Raw genomic sequence first — 19189 nt, forward strand, 5'->3', positions numbered from 1 at the left:
TTGATTCCTGTTATGTTTTGATTGTTGGTATTGATTCTTAGACGACCATATAATAGAATACTTGTACTTTAATATTGCAGCAGAAAATATCAAGTTTAAACCACAATCAGTCTACGTTTTTTGCATATTGTAAGTCAGAATTTATATTTTATGCTTTTTTAATACTACTCTTACTATTACATATTTTTTTTATCTATGTTATAATGTTCTTTCCTCATCAAAAACATACCTGGAGTTGTGTTTTGTTTTATTCACACATGTTTAACACACAAACCCTCCATATTTAGGGTGTGTTCTTCTTACAAATTGAAAACACTTTGTTCCACCTTGTGATGTCATGTGGCAATATAGGAAGTGCTCGACTGTTTTAAAACTATATTGTACTGTATATTTTTGAGGACGTAACATTATGACATGGCTTAAAGCTCAGGTCATTTTTGTATAACATAGATGTAAATAAAATGTAAATAATGTAAATGTAAATACAAATGTAAATAAAATGTAAATAATGTAATATCAATAATATCAATATTGCTTAAGGTGATATTGCTATAGTATTTGTAACAATAATTTCCTTATTCATTGTACAGTCCTCAGTTGATTCCATACTTAGCTGTTTCTCGACACACAACTCAATATGATTTGACAATAATTGACAACCGTGCTAAACAATAACGTCATGCTTGTTGAATATTATTTACCTTTGTGATATCAGCTGTCACCGTCTTGTAATTTTGCTCCATGCCTTGTCTCTTGTGCTGCGTTCAGGTGTTCATCACCAACGGGTAAATCCTGAGTCTATCCTCCTGGAGGCAGTGAAGCAGGTGAAAGTGAGCGATTTGGAAGATGATATTTTGGAGCTGCCTGAAGAGGACCCCACCACTGCCAACAACCAGTCAGTCTTTTAAAACTGTAAAGGTTTAGTCAATAGATCTGATGATGTCAATCTACCAAGCAAATATTTGTGGGTTTCTTGTTATATGCAACATTTTGAGGACTTTTTCCAATTCAAAAGATTTCATATTTAGTTCTATTGTTAACTGCTATCTCAACGGTCCTAAGTTTTCATAATTCTTCTGAAATCCATGGAAAAGCTTTAGATTTGTGCATTGAAAGAGGATTTTAGTTATTATTGGAATATTTGAAGTAGTAAACGCCTCCTGCTGTTCATAAGTGGAGTTGCATGTTTGAAAGTCCAACAGTGAAACCCAATTGAAGTACATGCATGGTGTTACTTTTTTCCAAGTTTTTAATCATGTTATAATGTTGTTTACTCATCATAAAAATCCTGGAATACTGGTTAATTACAAGAAATCTACCAAAGACTAGTATTGTTTAAAAATGTTCATGAGAAATTTTTGAAAAGAATAATATTAAACATGTGCATATTTTATTTTATGTTATTACAAAACCCAAATAAATAAAGCATTATATATATTTAACAGAAGAAATATTCTTCCAATATCAATACTGGAAGCCAAATGTTTTGCTGTTACCAGCTCAAAATGAAAAGACAAATTAAAAGTATAAAAAAAAATATAAAAACTTGTGCATCTTTAAAATACTACTTGCTTATGAATAAAAGTATATATATAAATTGTAAACATAATGTTAAATGATTGTCTTCTCTGCAGAGCTGAGCTGGAGGAGGCCAGTCAGAAAGAGAAGCTGGTTCTCTGGGAGGACTGTGAACTGGTGACTATTGTTGACGTAGTTACCGGTCGACTGGAGCTCACGACACAACATATTTACTTCTATGACAGTAGCCAGGAAAAAGAGGAAGGTGAGGGTACTTGCAGATTAAAGCCACAGTGTGTAACTTTTCTGCTAAAAAAATCTAGTAAAATATAAGCATGTATTTTTTTTTTTCATTTTGGTTGTGTTCATTGCACTGAAAGTTAGAAAAACATGCATCATTACTCTGAGAGGGCTTGCATCTCCACAAACCTGACTCTTATTTGGTCTGGCTGAGGGCCTCCACCAGCTTATTTCTATGGAAATGTTCCTTTGGCTATAATCTTCCACTGTATGGCATAACACTTATATCTCCATGAAGAATGTTCCGAAGTATACTTTTAACTTTTTATTTCCATGGAATCATGCTGGAGACATTCCACATCCAGAAAGTTACATACTGTAACTTACTAAAAAATTTATATAATTATACAAATATTTCAAAATATTCTAGTTGTTTGAATTATATTAACATTGTTTTAATTGTGTTTTTCGAAGGAGTTGGTCATGATTTTAAATGGCCACTGTCTCAAATCAGGGAAGTCCATTTGCGAAGATACAACCTGCGACGTTCTGCTTTGGAAATTTTTCTCATCGACCAAACAAACTACTTCCTCAACTTCAAAAAAGAGGTAAAAGGACTGTTGTACACCTATCCCTGGCTCTCACATGAAATTACAACATTCTATAGTTCAACCATATTTAATACAGATGGAGGCAGGTAAAATGAATATTGTTCAAATGTGGATATTTGTCATATTATAACAGTCTAGTTTAGGTTCTAGTCCAGGGGTGCTCAGACTTTTTCAGTATGTGAGCCACTTTTAAAATGATCGTGTCTGAAAGATCTACCACCTAATACAAACATGTTAAACACATATTTATTTGTAAATGTATTATGAATTCTTACATGTACAGTGCATTTTGATGTACCTTGCACAACGTCATGAGATAATACCACAACACAATTGAACCTCCTACATGTTCATACTTGTATGATGATTACTGCTCTGACTTGCACTGAATGGAATCAGTGAGGGATGCATAGTTCGGGCAGTAGCTTCTGACAGCCAGCCAGGAGTAAAATTGCATTTTTCGTTTGAAAGCGATAACAGAGCTAATCATGTTGATTACGGTTTTGTCTTTTTTTTATAGCCATAAAAATCATGTTAAACGAAGTATCAGAATTTACTGCATTTTTTCACACATCTACTTCTATTTTACACATCCATCCGTATTTTTTCTTTTACGCATCGAATAAATGACTGGGAAAATCCCCGCAGCACCACGCTGTCATTCGTCACCTTCGAGGGACAACAGAGGCAGATTACCGTAATGACGGTAAAATATTTAGATAGCCCCATGCCTCCGCTTTGAGACGCCGTTTGAATTTACATGAGAGCATGACTGGGCGCGGAGTTATGCTGCTGGAAAGTCCACAACCGCGCTCTATCGGCGACTATAGGATCTGACGCTATAGGGTTAAGCTAACTCGCGCTTGTTTATGCGTGTGCAGTGCCCATGATGTGACCTAGAGTCAGGTGTAATCTGACTGGTTGTCCTGTATATTAGTCATGTGACTGGATGGATGACGGGACGTGATCTACCCAAAATGCCTTCGCGATCGACTGGTAGATCACGATCGACGTAATGAACACCCCTGTTCTAGTCACTACTCGAAATGATCAGGTTCAACATTTGTGAATTTAACTTTTGGATATTTCATGACTAAGTAAAGTGTAATCAATTGGAAATCTGGCCCTGAAGATTTGGCTCTTGCCCCCATCTGGCTCTTCAGTTTTTCATTTGACATTTTGATTGAATGTAGGTAAATGTATATTCTATTGACAGGCAAGAAATAAAGTCTACAGTCGGATGTTACTGCTGCGATCACTCAGTTTATATGGGACCCGCTCTCCACAAGAACTGCTCAAGGCGTCTGGGCTAACACAGGTAATATGGAAATTATGTTGTCTGTATTCACTTTGGCTTACTAATGAACATTTTATTTATTTATCTAAATGCTTTCTCTCTTTTAGAATAGAGAGAAAGCTCGTTTGTTAGCAGTATTTAGTCCTGGAGAAAATCTGGGTTAGTCTTAGTTTAGACATGGTGTAATCTAATTCACTGGTGTGTTTTTAGTTTGGTTACCAGATTTTTTCAATGTTTTTGAGCAAACATCAACAACAAAATCCAACCTTTATTTTGCTTATAATCTCTGTTTACAGAAATGGGTGAACAGAGAGATCTCCAACTTCGACTACTTGATGCAGCTCAACACTATCGCAGGCAGGACATACAATGACCTCGCCCAATACCCCGTCGTAAGTCCTTCATTTATCACTTTATCCCAAAACAACTTAAAGAAAGATGCATTTTCTATTTGTTATATATATATATTTCATTTCATTTAGTTTCCCTGGATCCTTGCTGACTACACATCAGAGGAACTGGATTTGTCAGACCCTAGAGTTTTCAGGGATCTTTCAAAACCAATCGCTGTCGTCAATGAACGCAACGCAAAAGCCGTGAGGGAAAAGTAAGTTATTATTTTTCCTTTACATGAGAACTATAATTATAAACTTAACGATTTGCAGATCATGCTTTATGATGTCAGCATGAACCAAAAATAGTATATTTTTCTTTTTTTCCATTTTGATCATATTTATTGGAAAACTGGGATTTGAGATATTGTTCCTTTAGCTATAATATTCCACAGTAGGGCATAAAATTCATCTATGTCATCTATGTTATGAAGTATGTTTTTAAGTTTGTATTTCTATGGAATTATGCATCAGATGTTCCACCTTCAGAAAGTTACATACTGTAATCTAGAAAGGAAAGAAAAGAAGAAATGTATCTGTAATCTAGAAATGATAAAGGAAATGCAATTTTTTTTTATCTGAAATTTTGATTGATAAAGTTGCCTACATCCTGTATGAATGTTTTTCTAACTGACAAAGTGAATTAAAGTAAATTCCGTACTTAATTATTGTAATGATTGTTTTTTAATATTTCATTTTTATGTCAACTCTAGAACTGAACACCGCTCCCATATTTGTGATGTTTTGTTTACTTTAGGTATGAGGGTTTTGAAGACCCCACAGGCACCATAGACCGCTTCCATTATGGTACTCACTACTCGAACGCTGCTGGAGTCATGCACTACCTGATCAGAGTGGAGCCCTTCACCTCTCTGCACATACAACTGCAGAGCGGACGGTAAGCATGGAGAATATCGGACGGGGAATCGAAAAAATGTCGTCAAAGAGGTGGTATTATGCAAATCGCCTTTTTGGAGTTTAATAATTAATTACACATTTTTAATACCTTGTTTTTGGCAAATATAGCATTTTCAAAACCATAAAAGGTAACACAGTGAGCTAAATATGTTATGTGTTAGCAGTTAATACCCCATAGAAGTGTAATATCCCCTCTTTAATGCATTACTAAAACATACATTTTTTTTTTTTTTGTTCAATTGTGTTGTGGTTTTTTTTAACATTTTAATAAGTAAAGTAATATGTAGCACAGTTTGGGGAAAAAAACAGCTTTATGGATAAAATCTTGATTCCTTATGGGCTTTCCGTAGATTTGACTGTGCGGATCGACAGTTTCACTCCATCCCGGGAACATGGCAGACTCTTATGGACAATCCCAACGATGTGAAAGAACTCATCCCGGAGTTTTTCTACTTCCCTGAATTCCTTGAAAACCAAAATGGTAAAATAAAATCATTTTCTTATTACTTTTTGCCATAAACTGTAGTTCTTATAACCTAATTTTCTTAATTTTGTGTCCCCTTTTTGATAAATATTGCAGGTTTTGATCTGGGTCGACTACAGATCTCCAAAGAGAGGGTCAATGATGTTATTTTGCCGAAATGGGCCAAGTCTCCCGAGGATTTTATCTACAAGCATCGCAAAGCCCTGGTGAGTTAGTCTTGATTTCTGTCTTACACATTAAAATTAGCTCAACATAAGGGTGGGGATCATATTTTTAAAACACGCTTGTTAAATGTCCTGGCTTAAGATCAAGTACTGCACAAAAATGAATAGACTGTAAAATGAACCACAAATGAGCAGAAATATGACCTTACCCTGTTTCAGATTTTGTATGTTTTTTCTACAAGTACCACCTAAAAAATAGAGTACCAGCTGATCCAAACCAGGTCTAAAGCATAAATTCTCCAGGTCTAAACTAGGGCTAAACCAGGTCTAAAATAGGTCTGCACAATTGCTCTACTGTAGTTCTAATTGTTCTAGATAATGTCCTGAAATATTATGAATCCCCACCTCTAGCTTTACATCTGTGCTTCAGACAGTCATTTTGTATTGAATAAATGTATTAATATGTTTGCAGGAGTCGGAGTACGTGTCGGCCCATCTTCACGAGTGGATTGATCTGATTTTTGGATATAAACAACGAGGACCAGCCGCTGTGGAGGCCCTCAATGTATTCTACTACTGCACTTATGAGGGTACAATTTCCTCCTTTACAAATGTGAAAGCATTTAATCGCCACGTTTACTCATATTTGACTGATTAAGCTAGAATCACATTTTATTTCTACATATTGATCAGTCACAATTTTCATGATATACTTTCATTATATATATATTTTTTCGATTTCAATTGCTGTCCCATTTTTGTCATAAAACTTGTTCCAATTAAAAATGTAATATTTTTGCTTTAGGAGCGGTCGATCTTGATGCCATTACTGACGAAAAAGAGCGTAAAGCTGTGGAGGGAATGATAAGCAACTTTGGACAGACGCCGTGCCAATTACTTAAAGTACACTCAGAAATATTAACATTTAAACCAGCCTCACATTTCAGCTGTGTTTTGTGGCCTTTGTTTTGACCTGTCTGTATTATGGTGTCATCACATTTGTAGGAGCCCCATCCTGTGCGTCTCTCTCAGGAAGAAGTGGAGAAGAGGAAGGCCCAGCTGGACTCAAGTCCTGTCAATATGTTCGAACAAATCAGTGACCTCAAATCTTTCTTTGTTGAGGTTAGTGACATTTCAATCAAATTGTTTAGTCCTGGTTTAGTCCTGGTTTAGTCCTGGTTTAGTCCTGGTTTAGTCCTGGTTTAGTCCTGGTTTAGTCCTGGTTTAGTCCTGGTTTAGTCCTGGTTTAGTCCTGGTTTAGTCCTGGTTTATTTCTGATACACCCAATTTTATCCAGATTGGATCAAATAGCAAACAACGAAGTTAAATCTGTCAACTGGACAAATCTTGTAGGAGTGAAGACGTTTCGCTGCATTTTCAGAGATGCTACCTGCCCAAGAATAAAAAGTTTAACCATTATTGGATAGTAGGCTCCCTTTAAAAGGAAGAGGAGGTGGTAATATAGAACCAAGATCAATGCTAAAATACATAAATGGCCCCACTCATTTTTATAGCTTATGTTTTAGATTTTACAAGTTACAGCACATATATTAAATTTTTTTCCTATTATTTTCATTTATTTCAGGGCATCAGTGACAATGTGCCACTTATAAAAGTTGTGGTGCCTAAAAACCAATCTCACTCCTTCATCACACAAGGAAGTCCAGACACAATGGTAAGTCAATGGTCACAAAATTATTACTAAATAGCACATAGATCATATTTTTTGGCCAACTTCTCTAAACTTCATAATTGGAGTCAGACCTTGGTTTAGTCCTGGTTCTTACCTAATTAACTTATCTGTTGCTTTACTGGTAAAGTTCCTGTTAGACCTAGGTAATTCTAGTCATTATGATATATTTCAACTGTTACTAAAAAAATCTATATATATTTTTGGCTATAAATGCTAAGCTGTGTTTGAAAACCCACATGCAAGATCAGTCAATTGTTACATAATTAGTTACTCTTTTAATTTCAGGTTGCTGTGAGCCAGAACTGCATGTTCGGGACACATGGCTGGCTTCCCTACAACAAAAACATCTCCAACTATTTCACTTTTATCAAGGACCCCACTGTCTCCAATCCCAAGTAAGACTCAAAACATTTACCATATTCACAAAACTAACTTTTTATGTAGTTGACTCTAGACCTTTCAAGTTCTATGGACGGTAACAGAAAAATGGGGACCTAATCTTAACCATTTGGAAAATTAAAGCCTGTTTTTACATAAAAACATGAAGAACAGAACTAGTTCATTTTAAACGGTTTGCAGCACTCTAAAGTTATTCCTCACTTACCTTATTCCGAGCATTGTATTTATTCACCATGATGAGTTTATAAGCACTTTTCACAACTCTGAGAAACCAGATGGGAGTTTTTATAAGTTGTTTTTTTTTTTAACAGCTTTGACCATATACCATTAGTTGAACAAATTTTTACTTTATTACATGAAAAAAACTCTTGAAATAATGTATAGCAAAAAACACATAAATACACAAATCTCATTCCAGTATTGTAAGATTGTCAGAATAGAGCAAGTTTGACAGTTTATGTCTAGCTGACATAGAAAACATTGTATTTTCAACAAATATATATTTATAGCACTATTCCAGTGCTTCAGCAAGTACTTTTCACCACTTAATTATTTTTTATGTCAAATCTTCATAACAGGACGCAGCGTTTCCTGTGCGGTCCGTTCGCCCCTGGAGTGGAGGTGTCTGCTGGGTTATTTGTGGTTTCTCACGATGGTAAACTGCTGTTCAGCGGAGGACACTGGGACAACAGCCTCCGTGTCACCTCTCTGGTCAAGGCCAAAACTGTGGGACAACACATACGACACATGGGTATGAAATCTAGACCACTTTTAGATATATATTTCTATAGTTATAGTTATAGTTCTTTTTATCCCAAGAACAATATTGTATTTATTTGGTATTCATGCCTTTATTTTTAAGAGAGACCTGCAGGCCAAGGCAGCAGCCAACACGATCAACGCTGTACAGAAAATCGCAGAATATTGCATTGTTAAAAACAAATGCACCAGATGATATTCAGACAATATTTTAACAATCCATCAGGAATGTACTAAAATGTGCCAGTGAATTTGAGATTCAAATATTGCACAAAACCATAAAATTGACCACAACAGTGCAGTGATTTATACAGTTGTTTGGGAAGTTACACTAGATGTTTCTGTACCTCCTTTAGGTCATTTTTAATAGTTTTAATTCTATTTAGTCTAGTTTTTGTTTTTTGTTTTTTTGTTTAATCCTGGTTTAGTAACTATTAAAATAGTTAATTTGATTGTTGGGTCAGAAAGACTCCAAAAAACACCCAATGTTACCATATCACCTAGATTTTTGTCACTTATCACTTACAATTTTTCATATTAGAGCACCCTGTAAATGCTTGTTTTTGTTATATTTATTTTATCTTTACTTTTTCCTCAGACATCGTCACGTGCCTGTCGACAGATCACTGTGGTATCCATCTGATCTCAGGATCTAGAGACACAACCTGCATGGTGTGGCAGGTCCTACAGCAGGTAATAAATAACTGTCGCCATTTGAAGTTATTGTGTTCTGGTGGAAGGAAACACATTGAGTTTCTTCTCGTTGTTCATTTTCTGAACACAAGGGCTACTTTAGGCCATAACCCAAACCGAAACAAGAGCAGAACAACAGCAGTTTCAACTCACTAGAGCCAGTCTCCAAAACAGACCAGGAACTGACAAACAGAAACTTCACATCAACTTGTTGTCATAGCAACCAAGTGTCACATACAAAAGCATTTACATTTACAATAACACATAAACACGAATAAGAACAAAGGTGCCAACTCTGAGCTATACACAAAATATCTGATCATTACAATATGTTTGATCTTCTCTCTATCTGATCACTGTTTATTTTTTTTTTATTCTGAAATTGTTTCCTTGTATTTTATTGTTACATTTTATATATTTATACGTAATCCTAACTCTTATGGGATATATTTTTCTGTTGTTGTATAATCTAATCTAAATTTACCATTGTCGTGTATACTTTTAACCAAATCTAGCTGTAGCATGTTTTGTTTTTTGTTTTTTTATATTTCATATACATATATTTTTGTAAACGCATTTCCTTTCTCTTCCACAGGGAGGTGCTCCTGTAGGTCTCCATCCCAAACCGGTGCAGGTGCTGTATGGTCACACAGATGAAGTGGTCAGTGTGAACATCAGCACAGAATTGGACATGGCTGTGTCTGGATCTAAGGTAAGTTTTATTAAGCCAATATGATGTCTAGATTGTATTAGGGATGGTTTGCTATTCAAATCTCTCTGAATACCATTATCTCTGTATTAACTCCATATTATATTATTGCATTTTTTGAGAAGCCCATTCTTTAACTGTGCGGTGCAATACTGGAATTTCCCCACTGTGGGACTAATAAAGGCATATCTTATCTTATCTTAAAATGTTAGTTACTTCTTAAACTGCATGTAAATCTGATGCCTTTGTTGTCTTATTTTAAATTTAGACGTAAGTAACTTTAAAAGGGCCCACATTGCATTATTTTCTGGCCAGTGCTACATGTTGGAATTGCCAGACTCTACTGAACTAAAAATGTAGTTTTTAAATTGAAAAATATCACTTCATGACATCACAAACAGAGCAGAGCATTTTGAGCCTTGAAGATATAGACAGCCTAATAATAAAGTGTTACTTTTTAGCCAAAACACAAACACATGCTTTTTTTATTTTTTTTATTTTTTTTATTTTATGTTTTTCATTATATTTAAAAACAGAGAAAAACATGCATTCTCACTGTGAGCTGGCTTGCATCTCCACAAACCTCCATCTCCTGCTTGTCTTCATGGAAATAATTTTCTGTTTCTTTGGCTATAATATTCCACAATATAGCAGAAAACATATCTATCTCTATGGAGTATTGTTTTTATGATCAAAGATAGGAAAGCCAGTTGAAGAATATATATCCCTAAAATATTGGCCCATTGTAATGATGTCACTGTAGTAATTGTGTAGTTTTGTGCTCGTCTGTGAAACCTGAATACAATTTCTCATTGGTCTGTCTGTGCTCTAGGACGGGACAGTAATAATCCACACGGTCCGTAGGGGGCAGTATATGCGGTGTCTGCGTCCTCCCTGTGACAGCTCTTTGCCCATGTCCATCCTTCACCTGGCCGTGTCCTGGGACGGTCACCTGCTCGTTCACACGTGTATAGAGGGGAAAGCTTCTCTCAAGGTAAAGAATCGCTCAACCTGCTACCAAATTACCCACATTTAGCATTTTGTCAGGTGTCAATTTTTCTGGTACTTACTATTAAACTACAACATAAGCAGATCATCATTTTACATTTTGTTCATTGTAAACTGCAATACTGATCTAAAGTCGTTTAGTAATAAAAGTCCATTGATTTCCTGTTCAAAACTGATGATAGACCCGGCCTATTCTGGCATTTCACCTTAGCAAGCAGCACATTTTTATTTATTTGTTTAAGTTTTTGAAGAATCCCTACTGAACAACCGTATGTGTATGACTCAAAATCTTAAATTTTCAAATAATTGTGGAGTGCAGTGGTCGGACATAGGGTGTAAGTTGACATTTTCTGGATTTTCTAGAAATACAACTTAGAGTAAGAAAATGATGAGAGCACACCGTTATAACATAGTGAAAGTTATTAAAAGTAGATTTTGAATAATCTGTCACCTTTAACATATAGACACATGTTGTGGTCACTTCAACAATATATCTATGCCAAAACAGGTTTATTTACTGTAATTAATTTCTTCTGAATTGGAGATTTCACTATTTGATATTTTAGGTAGAGTCTTCTGATTAATTACCATTATTGACTCTATGACCAATTCATCCATCCATCCATCTTCTTCTGCTTATCGGGGGCTGGGTCCCGGGGGCAGCAGTCTAAGCAGCAGCTGAGAGACATAGTCCCTCCAGCGTGTTCTGGCACTTCCCCGGGGCCTCCTTTTGGTGGGACATGCCCAGATCACCTCTCCAGGGAGGTGTCCAGGAGCCATCAGGAACACCCTGTCTCTACGGGAGTGCCCAGCCTGCGGAGGAATCTCATTTCGACTGCTTATATCCACAGTCTTGTCCTTTCGGTCATTAGCCAAAGCTCATAGGTGAGGGTAGGAACATAGACTGACAGGTAAATTGAGAGCTTTGCCTTTGGACTCAGCTCCTTCTTCACCACAACAGCGACATACAGCGTCCGCATCACTGCAAATGCTGACTATGACCAAACAGCTGTAAAACCTTCTATTGAGTATTCTTTACTTCTTTATTCTTTATTTGTCAGGGACCATGTGCAAATTCTTTAATCTTGATTTGTACTAGATTTAGCTACTGCTACAATGTGATTAGCTTTATTTTAAAATCTGAGTTAAAGTTAGTGTGACATAAACAGCTGTATAAAAAGCACATGTACATTATTCAGGTATACAAGTTATGTGCTTTTATATGGCTGTTTAATGAATAATTGCAAAACAGTGGGTGATTCTTGTCCCTTTGTGTCTAGGATAAAAACGCTCTGCACCTGTATTCTGTGAATGGGAAGCACCTGCACTCAGAGCCTCTGATGGAGCAGGTCACAGACATGTGTGTGTCTGGAGAGTTTGTGGTGATCGGGAGCGAACAGGGACACCTGTCCATCAGGGACCTCTACAGGTGAACTAAAGCTAATGCTTCTCACACATTTTGGTTTTACTCCAAATATAATTAGTAGTTTAATTTAGTCCAGTGATATTCCTTGTTTAGTGCTAGATTAGAGTGAGATGTTAAGTTTGATAATGAAGAGCGAAGACGTTTTGCTGCTCATCCAAGCCGCTTCTTCACTTCTGGTCAGATTACTGGTGGACACTGCCTTATGTCTATCTGAAGGGAGGAGCAAACTACACTGAAACTAACTCACCTATTAGGTGTGAGAGCACCCATTAGGGACCTGAATGATTATGCTAAGTATGACTCAGACACAGTTCACACTTAGTAGCTTGACCTAGCCCACAAATAGAAACTGTAAACAATAAGTGTGTTAGTTTCAATGTAGTTGAAACAGAAGAACTGGAAAAGTGGCCTGGATGAGCAACTAAATGTGTTCACTCTTACAAATTTTTGTCCAGTTGACAGACTTGAATTTTTGTTTTACAGTTTTTATTATAACTTAAATCTATTTAATTCACATATTTGATCTTGTTTGTGTAACTTACAACTATTTTAGGTACAATTTGTCCTTTTCTAGTCTTGTTTAGTCCTGAAATACACTTCCTTGTTATCAGAAAGGCAAATATTTTTACTTCTACTTGGTTTGAAAACTTAGAAAACTACTGTACAAGTTAAAATGCCTTGCTAATGTTTCTTGTGACCTAATGTGTTTCTTAACATTTCAGCTTATCTCTGTGTATGGAACCCATGGCCATGCGAGTCCCTGTGCGCTGCGTCTCCGTCACCAAAGAACAGAGCCACGTTTTGGTCGGTCTCCAGGATGGGAAGCTGATCATCGTCGGAGTGGGGCGTCCAGCCGAGGTAAAGAGCTCCCTGAGGAATTACATCGCCCAAAGTCTGGAGGCGTCACCGCTCCTCTCCTCCCCCCTGCTCGCCCCACTACGAGCACGCTCACCAACAAGACTCATCCACCAACGGGACCAGCTAGTCTTCAGTCCTACTTCAAGCCCTCAAAATTAGCAAATATACAGTAACATAATAGCCTTGTTCATTGGATTAAGATATTTTTAGCCTACAGTACTGTGCAATGGTTGACTGGGGAGTTACATGTATCAGTACCGTACAAAGTTTGAGTAACTTTAGTGCAGTAGACTTACTCTTTCATTTGGTGGTATTCAGAATTAAGTTACTGTCCTAAAATCAAAGGAATATATTGCAGTAGTGTTGTCACAATACAAACATTTCAAACTTTATTTTGATACCAAGGAGCAGACTTGATACTCAGTACCGATTCTGAGGATGACGATAATAAAAAAAACACAAATAACAAAATACAATGTGATTTTCAACATTAAATAATAGTATAAAATAGTTCTTTTATATTACCATGTGGCCTATTACGGTATTTGATCACACAATTTAGGCTTCAAACTGCAGAAAATTGGTCAGAAAAGACGATAACTCTAACAACTTAGTGATAAAAAACAAAAAAACAAGCATGAAACTGTTTTAATACTACATTGCAGAATACAGTACTCTGATTGATACAATACAAAATACATTTAATTCAGGTATTCTGTAACTAAATACATTTTTAAAGTGTTGTGTATTTGTGTATGAACTATACTAAAGAAGGTCCATCCACCAATGTGAACAGCTGGACTTCAGAAAATAATAATAATAATAATAATAATAATAATAATAATAATAATAATAATAATAATAATAATAATAATAATAATAATAATAATGCTATGCTATATTAATTGTATAAAGATTCATATAGCGTAAGTTTAGCCTCGGTGTAGTATAGTATGCTAAAGTTTGATTCAACCTTCAGATCACTGTTGAAATCCAATTCTTTTTTTGAAATACCATCTTCACTCACTATAAATTATTAGTTTTAGTGCATTGTTTGTAATATAAAAAAATAGGTTAATACGTTTTTGTTGTTCATTTTTGGGCATTATCTCATCACAATTGCGAGTTGGGACCAGTGCCTTGGCAGAGGTCTGTGTTATTTTTTTTATATTTTTCACAGTGATATATCTATTTATCCATATTATTGTGTATATAACTTTTGCACAGTACTGTATTCTCAAAAGTAAATTCCTGTTTTGCTCAGGGATGGTTGACACTTCCATTTGAATCAAACATTTGCAGTTTGACCCATATTTTAACTTAAAACACAACTATTACATTCTCCAACTGTGATATCAAATGAATTGTACCTCATTTTGTGTTTAAAAACTGCTTAACTGTGCCATATTTATTACCAACAAAATGCTGACAATATCAACCCATGCTGTTTAAAAAGTACTGAAGACTGAAACTATCTCTGCAAATGTAAGCCATACGTTTAGTGTAGCGATATCAATGCAACTCAATGTGCCAAGTAGTTAAAGAGTTAAGAGAATATAATAGTTAAAACTGTTCAAAGCCTATATCAAGCATTACTTCTCATTTCACGAATTTGCCACTAAAAAGCAACAGTTTTATTTAATTATGTTTTGCATCTTAAAACACTAAGTTGCTTTTGAAGACAACCCAAATACTGCTCTTCTAATTGATTTTGTTCATTTTTATATTGGTCCATTCATGACTACACTGGTTTGAAAAACATTGCTGTAAAAAGGTATTATTATAGATGTTTTAGAAAATGTACATAAACCACTGTATAGACCTGGTTTAGTTCCTAGCCTAGACCTGCCTTAGTCCTGATTCAGTCCAGTTTTGGTTCTGGTTTAGTCTTGGCTAGTCAAACTTCTTTCTTCAGTTAGTTTAGATTACAAGCTTACTTTTGGGTCCAGTTTACACCTGATTTAGTTTAGGTTTGGTCCAGTTCATGGCCTAGAACCGTCTTAGTCCTGGTATTGTCCAGTTTTTGGTTCTGGTTTAGTCCTACTCAAATTCAAACGATTCCCTTGTTTAGTTAATACTTACTTGATTTAGGTTCAATTTAAGTTTCTGGTTTGGTCAAATCTTACTCCAAAGCATGTCCTAGTTAGTACTGTAGATTCATCTTATAATGGTTTAGACCTGGTTTAATCTAGACTTATGCCAGTTGTAGTCCTCATTTAGTCCACTCTGTTTTTGCTAAGGTTAGTCTTAAAAGTCTACTTTTTAGTTCTGGCATAGTTGGATCTAATTTTGGTGAATCTTAGTCCTGGTTGAGTCCTAGATTAGAGTGAGATGTTAAAAGTTTGATAACCACAATCTGTCTGCTTATGTTTTTATTTAGCTACAAACCTCTCCTACATTAATTATTTAAACGGTCCATGTGCCCTTCATTCAATCAAATTCTCTTCTTTAAAATGCTGTAATTTTAAAATTAAAACCTGATTGAATGAAGGTTACACTGACATACACACCATCACCAGTCAATCGAGTTTCTATTTTACCAATCACTCACCCATAAATCATTATCCTGTCCTCCTCTCCTCTTTTTTTATTTCTTTCACACCTCCTCCTCCCCTCTCTCCCCCCTTCCTCCTCAAACTTCCTCCTCTTTCCCAGATGCGTTTTGGACAGATCACGAGAAAACTTTGGGGCTCCAGCAAGAAAATGAGCCAAATATCGTCGGGCGAGACTCTTTACAACACTCAAAATGACCAGACTTGACCTTTGACCCCAGCGTTCCCATCCTGGCTTTCCCAAACCACATTCCAGGATTCTCCCTCTCATCCATACCTGTCAGTCATTCAGCATTCACTCCCAGTATTCCAATATATAGACAGTAGATAATAGTAGACCAGTGAATTCATAGAAAACAATGAAAGTTTGACTCCAAAGATGGCAGGCCATTAGTGATATACAGAGGTGGGCAGAGTGTATTTATACTCCTATAAAAAACACTATGCCACATGGAGGTGACACGTCACCTGCATGTTTCAATGGAATTACAAAGTTATAACTATACTTCAAAACATTCTCCATGGAAATGAATACATTTTATGCCATACTGTAGAATATTATAGCCAAAAAATAACATTTCCATGGAAACAAGCAGGAGGAGACCACATAAGAGTCAGGTTTGTGGAGATGCAAGCCCCACTTAAAGAAAAGACATATTTTTTCAGCTGAAAGTTTTTCAGTCCAAAAAGTTAAAGTAAAGTTAATGTAACTAAGTACTACCCACCTCTATCTGGGATTAAGTCACTTTAATTGGTTGTTTTCAAATCGTAGCAATTTATGTCCCATTTTTCTATCATCAACATTATAGATATGTAAAATGTAATGCAACGATATTCAAAACATAGTCATTTGAAGGTTAACTGACTTGACAACTCCAATTGGTTCGGTGAAAGCTTTTCATGCCAGATGCCCTTCCTGACTGACTGTAGCTGTCAGTATTTAACCTCCAAATAATACTGGTAGAAGTACTGATAAAGAAGTGAATCTGCTATTATTTGCCAATTATTTGTTTGATATATCTCAGATCCAGTTGTATTCATTGAGTTGAACACTAAATATGTCTCCAATGAACCAGCTTGGCATTGTACTGACTTGGTGTTGGTACTGTTAGCATCATAATACTCGTCCTTAAAATGTTTAAACTGGTCCACTATTTTTTCTACCTGATCTATGCTATAATAAACACTACTTTTGATTGCTTTTTATGGCGCTGGCGTTGAAGCTGCAATCCAAGTAGCCACCACTTTAAAACACCACTACAACTATATTTTCGATCATTCTCATTTTATAATTAGCCAAAATGATCACAAACGTATTTCTAATTGTCTTAGGAATCGTGATTGCTAGCGAGTGTTTTTGAATGTTTTTCCATGTTTTATCTGTGTACTATGTAACTTTTCAGGTCGAGGGGTCAGACACCTGCTTGTCTCCATTGGGATATTTGTGCTTTGCCTGGAATGTTCCGCAGTATGGCATTAAACTTGTCTATCTTGCATTTTTGTATTATAGGTGTTTGGTTTACTAAAACAATATTTCGAAAAACAGGCATTCTTTCATGGAGATGGTAATGTTTAACGCCATATTATGGAACATTCTAGGCAAAGCAATAACATCTCCATGGGGACAAGCTTGCTGCAAACCCCTCCACCACAAAAGTTACATAATACACCTTAAAATATAATTTTAAGTGGCCTTTTTGGCTTGTTCAGATCATGCCTTATGCAGTAAAACCAGTTCAATGCTACCACTTACAAGACCAAACACTATGCCGAGGTTTTTTATACATTTGTTAATATTGTGAATGACTTTTTATGTTTTTCTTTGCATGTTTGTAGAAGGTCCACTTTGAGATCGAATGATTGAGAATGGAGTCTATTTTGTCACATTTTGAAAACCTAACACTACATTTGCAGTACAAATCTCTCTCGTCTCGTCTTTCAAATTCCTACTTTTACTGAGTATCTAAGTTACTTGAAGACCTTTTATTTATAACTAAGTAGCAATTTTAATCATATTTTCCTACACTTATTTAAGTTGACTGTTTAGAAATCCATAAAATGAAGATAGAAAAATAGCTTAAGGGCTGTATGAGCTAAGCAATACACGTCAATGCTTTCTTCCTTGTCCCAAAATGCCATATTATTGGGTTTACTAGTCTTCCCTTAACTTAAACTGGGACATTATATTACATTGAATTGCCTCTTTCTGTTAATATATATTTTAAATCTTTATCTTCTCAAATCAATGCGTAGATGCCATAGGTGATTAATACGTAAGGTGCGTACTGTGGAACATTCTAGGCAAAGCAACTTCTCCATGGAGACAACCAGAAAAGTGACATGGTACATCTTTTAAGCATTTTTACAGCCAAATATTTTTCATCAAAAGTCAAGTTTCTGTTCAAAGTAATAGTTTGATGTTTTGAAGTGCATATTATCGGGCTTCTGCAATGCTAGTAGTTTCTTGTGGTAAAGAATTTGACCTGCAAAATCTGTATAATATTACTGACGGTTCAAACAACAAACTGCATTACTTTGAGAAATTATTGTGTCTTTGAAATGTTTTTTGTTCAGTGCAGTCAAATGCAATGCAGTTGTGTTGTCCATATATATAGATGTACACCACTTTATCGATTGCAAATAGTGCCTTTTATCAACTTAATTTATAAACAATATCAAAGAATCACTTAAAGGTCCTATAGAACGCAAAATTGACTAATGTGAGCTTTTAGTCATGTTAGAATGCTGTTACTTCATCAAAAACATACCTGGTGTTGTGTTTTGTTTCACACATGTTTGAGTATCCTTGCATTTTTGCTACATCTCCAAAGCTCAAAACGCTCAGTTCCACCTTGTGATGCCATTAAGTGGTCATTTTAAAGTTAACAGCTACCTTTTAGCTTCAATTGGACTGATTTACTCTACAATACACTATTAGAATAACTAAGTTGTTGCGTAAGGCGTATGGAGCTTAAAAACACGGTCAATGCTTTCTATATCACCACTCAGTGACATCACAAGGTGGAACAAAACACAACTCCAGGTGCATTTGTGATGAGGAAACAACATTATAACACAGATCACAAAATAGTGTAATATGGGCCCTTTAAATGACATTACCTTGATTACAACCAAAACTGCATTCCTCAATCTAAACAGGAACAAAGGATATATTTAACAAATCTTTCTCTGTGATTGTCAAAAAATGGGTGTGTGTATATGTCTGATTATTTATGAAAACACTATATAATGTACAGCATGATTCTTATTTTTATGTTTATTTTTGGTGTATTTCAAATGTACTTTTTGCACTTTCCAAGGTACTAAATTGTAACTAATTTTGTTTTAAAAATCGGCTCCCTTATCTGTAAAAATAACAGCTTTGTATACAAAAAGTAGTAAATGATCATTAAAAGTATTGTCTAAATTTATAATATTGTGTTTTGTTTGTGAAATAATTGACACACG

The 19189-nt window shown here is 35.5% G+C and overlaps 1 protein-coding gene across 3 annotated transcripts in view; it reads left to right on the plus strand.

The window, feature by feature from the left end:
* Window positions 1-19155, plus strand: part of nbeal1 (neurobeachin-like 1) — a 66447-nt gene extending 47292 nt beyond the window's left edge. For 2 of the 3 annotated variants that reach the window (XM_033979896.2, XM_033979913.2), the window contains 21 exons: window positions 769-895; window positions 1635-1783; window positions 2233-2366; window positions 3586-3687; window positions 3963-4058; window positions 4149-4273; window positions 4816-4956; window positions 5327-5457; window positions 5557-5666; window positions 6097-6214; window positions 6430-6527; window positions 6630-6746; window positions 7210-7299; window positions 7603-7712; window positions 8295-8467; window positions 9074-9168; window positions 9764-9880; window positions 10710-10871; window positions 12166-12314; window positions 13034-13169; window positions 15825-19155. In XM_033979896.2, the coding sequence (XP_033835787.1) occupies window positions 769-895; window positions 1635-1783; window positions 2233-2366; window positions 3586-3687; window positions 3963-4058; window positions 4149-4273; window positions 4816-4956; window positions 5327-5457; window positions 5557-5666; window positions 6097-6214; window positions 6430-6527; window positions 6630-6746; window positions 7210-7299; window positions 7603-7712; window positions 8295-8467; window positions 9074-9168; window positions 9764-9880; window positions 10710-10871; window positions 12166-12314; window positions 13034-13169; window positions 15825-15929 (2585 nt within the window). In that variant the 3' untranslated portion in view covers window positions 15930-19155. Of the gene's footprint in view, window positions 1-768; window positions 896-1634; window positions 1784-2232; window positions 2367-3585; window positions 3688-3962; window positions 4059-4148; window positions 4274-4815; window positions 4957-5326; window positions 5458-5556; window positions 5667-6096; window positions 6215-6429; window positions 6528-6629; window positions 6747-7209; window positions 7300-7602; window positions 7713-8294; window positions 8468-9073; window positions 9169-9763; window positions 9881-10709; window positions 10872-12165; window positions 12315-13033; window positions 13329-15824 lie in introns of those variants that run through there. The other variant, XM_055228301.1, reaches the window with a different exon arrangement.
* The last annotated feature ends 34 nt before the right edge of the window (window positions 19156-19189 follow it).

The sequence above is a fragment of the Periophthalmus magnuspinnatus genome, chromosome 2 (genome assembly GCF_009829125.3).
Source record: "Periophthalmus magnuspinnatus isolate fPerMag1 chromosome 2, fPerMag1.2.pri, whole genome shotgun sequence".
NCBI classification, from domain to species: domain Eukaryota; kingdom Metazoa; phylum Chordata; class Actinopteri; order Gobiiformes; family Gobiidae; genus Periophthalmus; species Periophthalmus magnuspinnatus.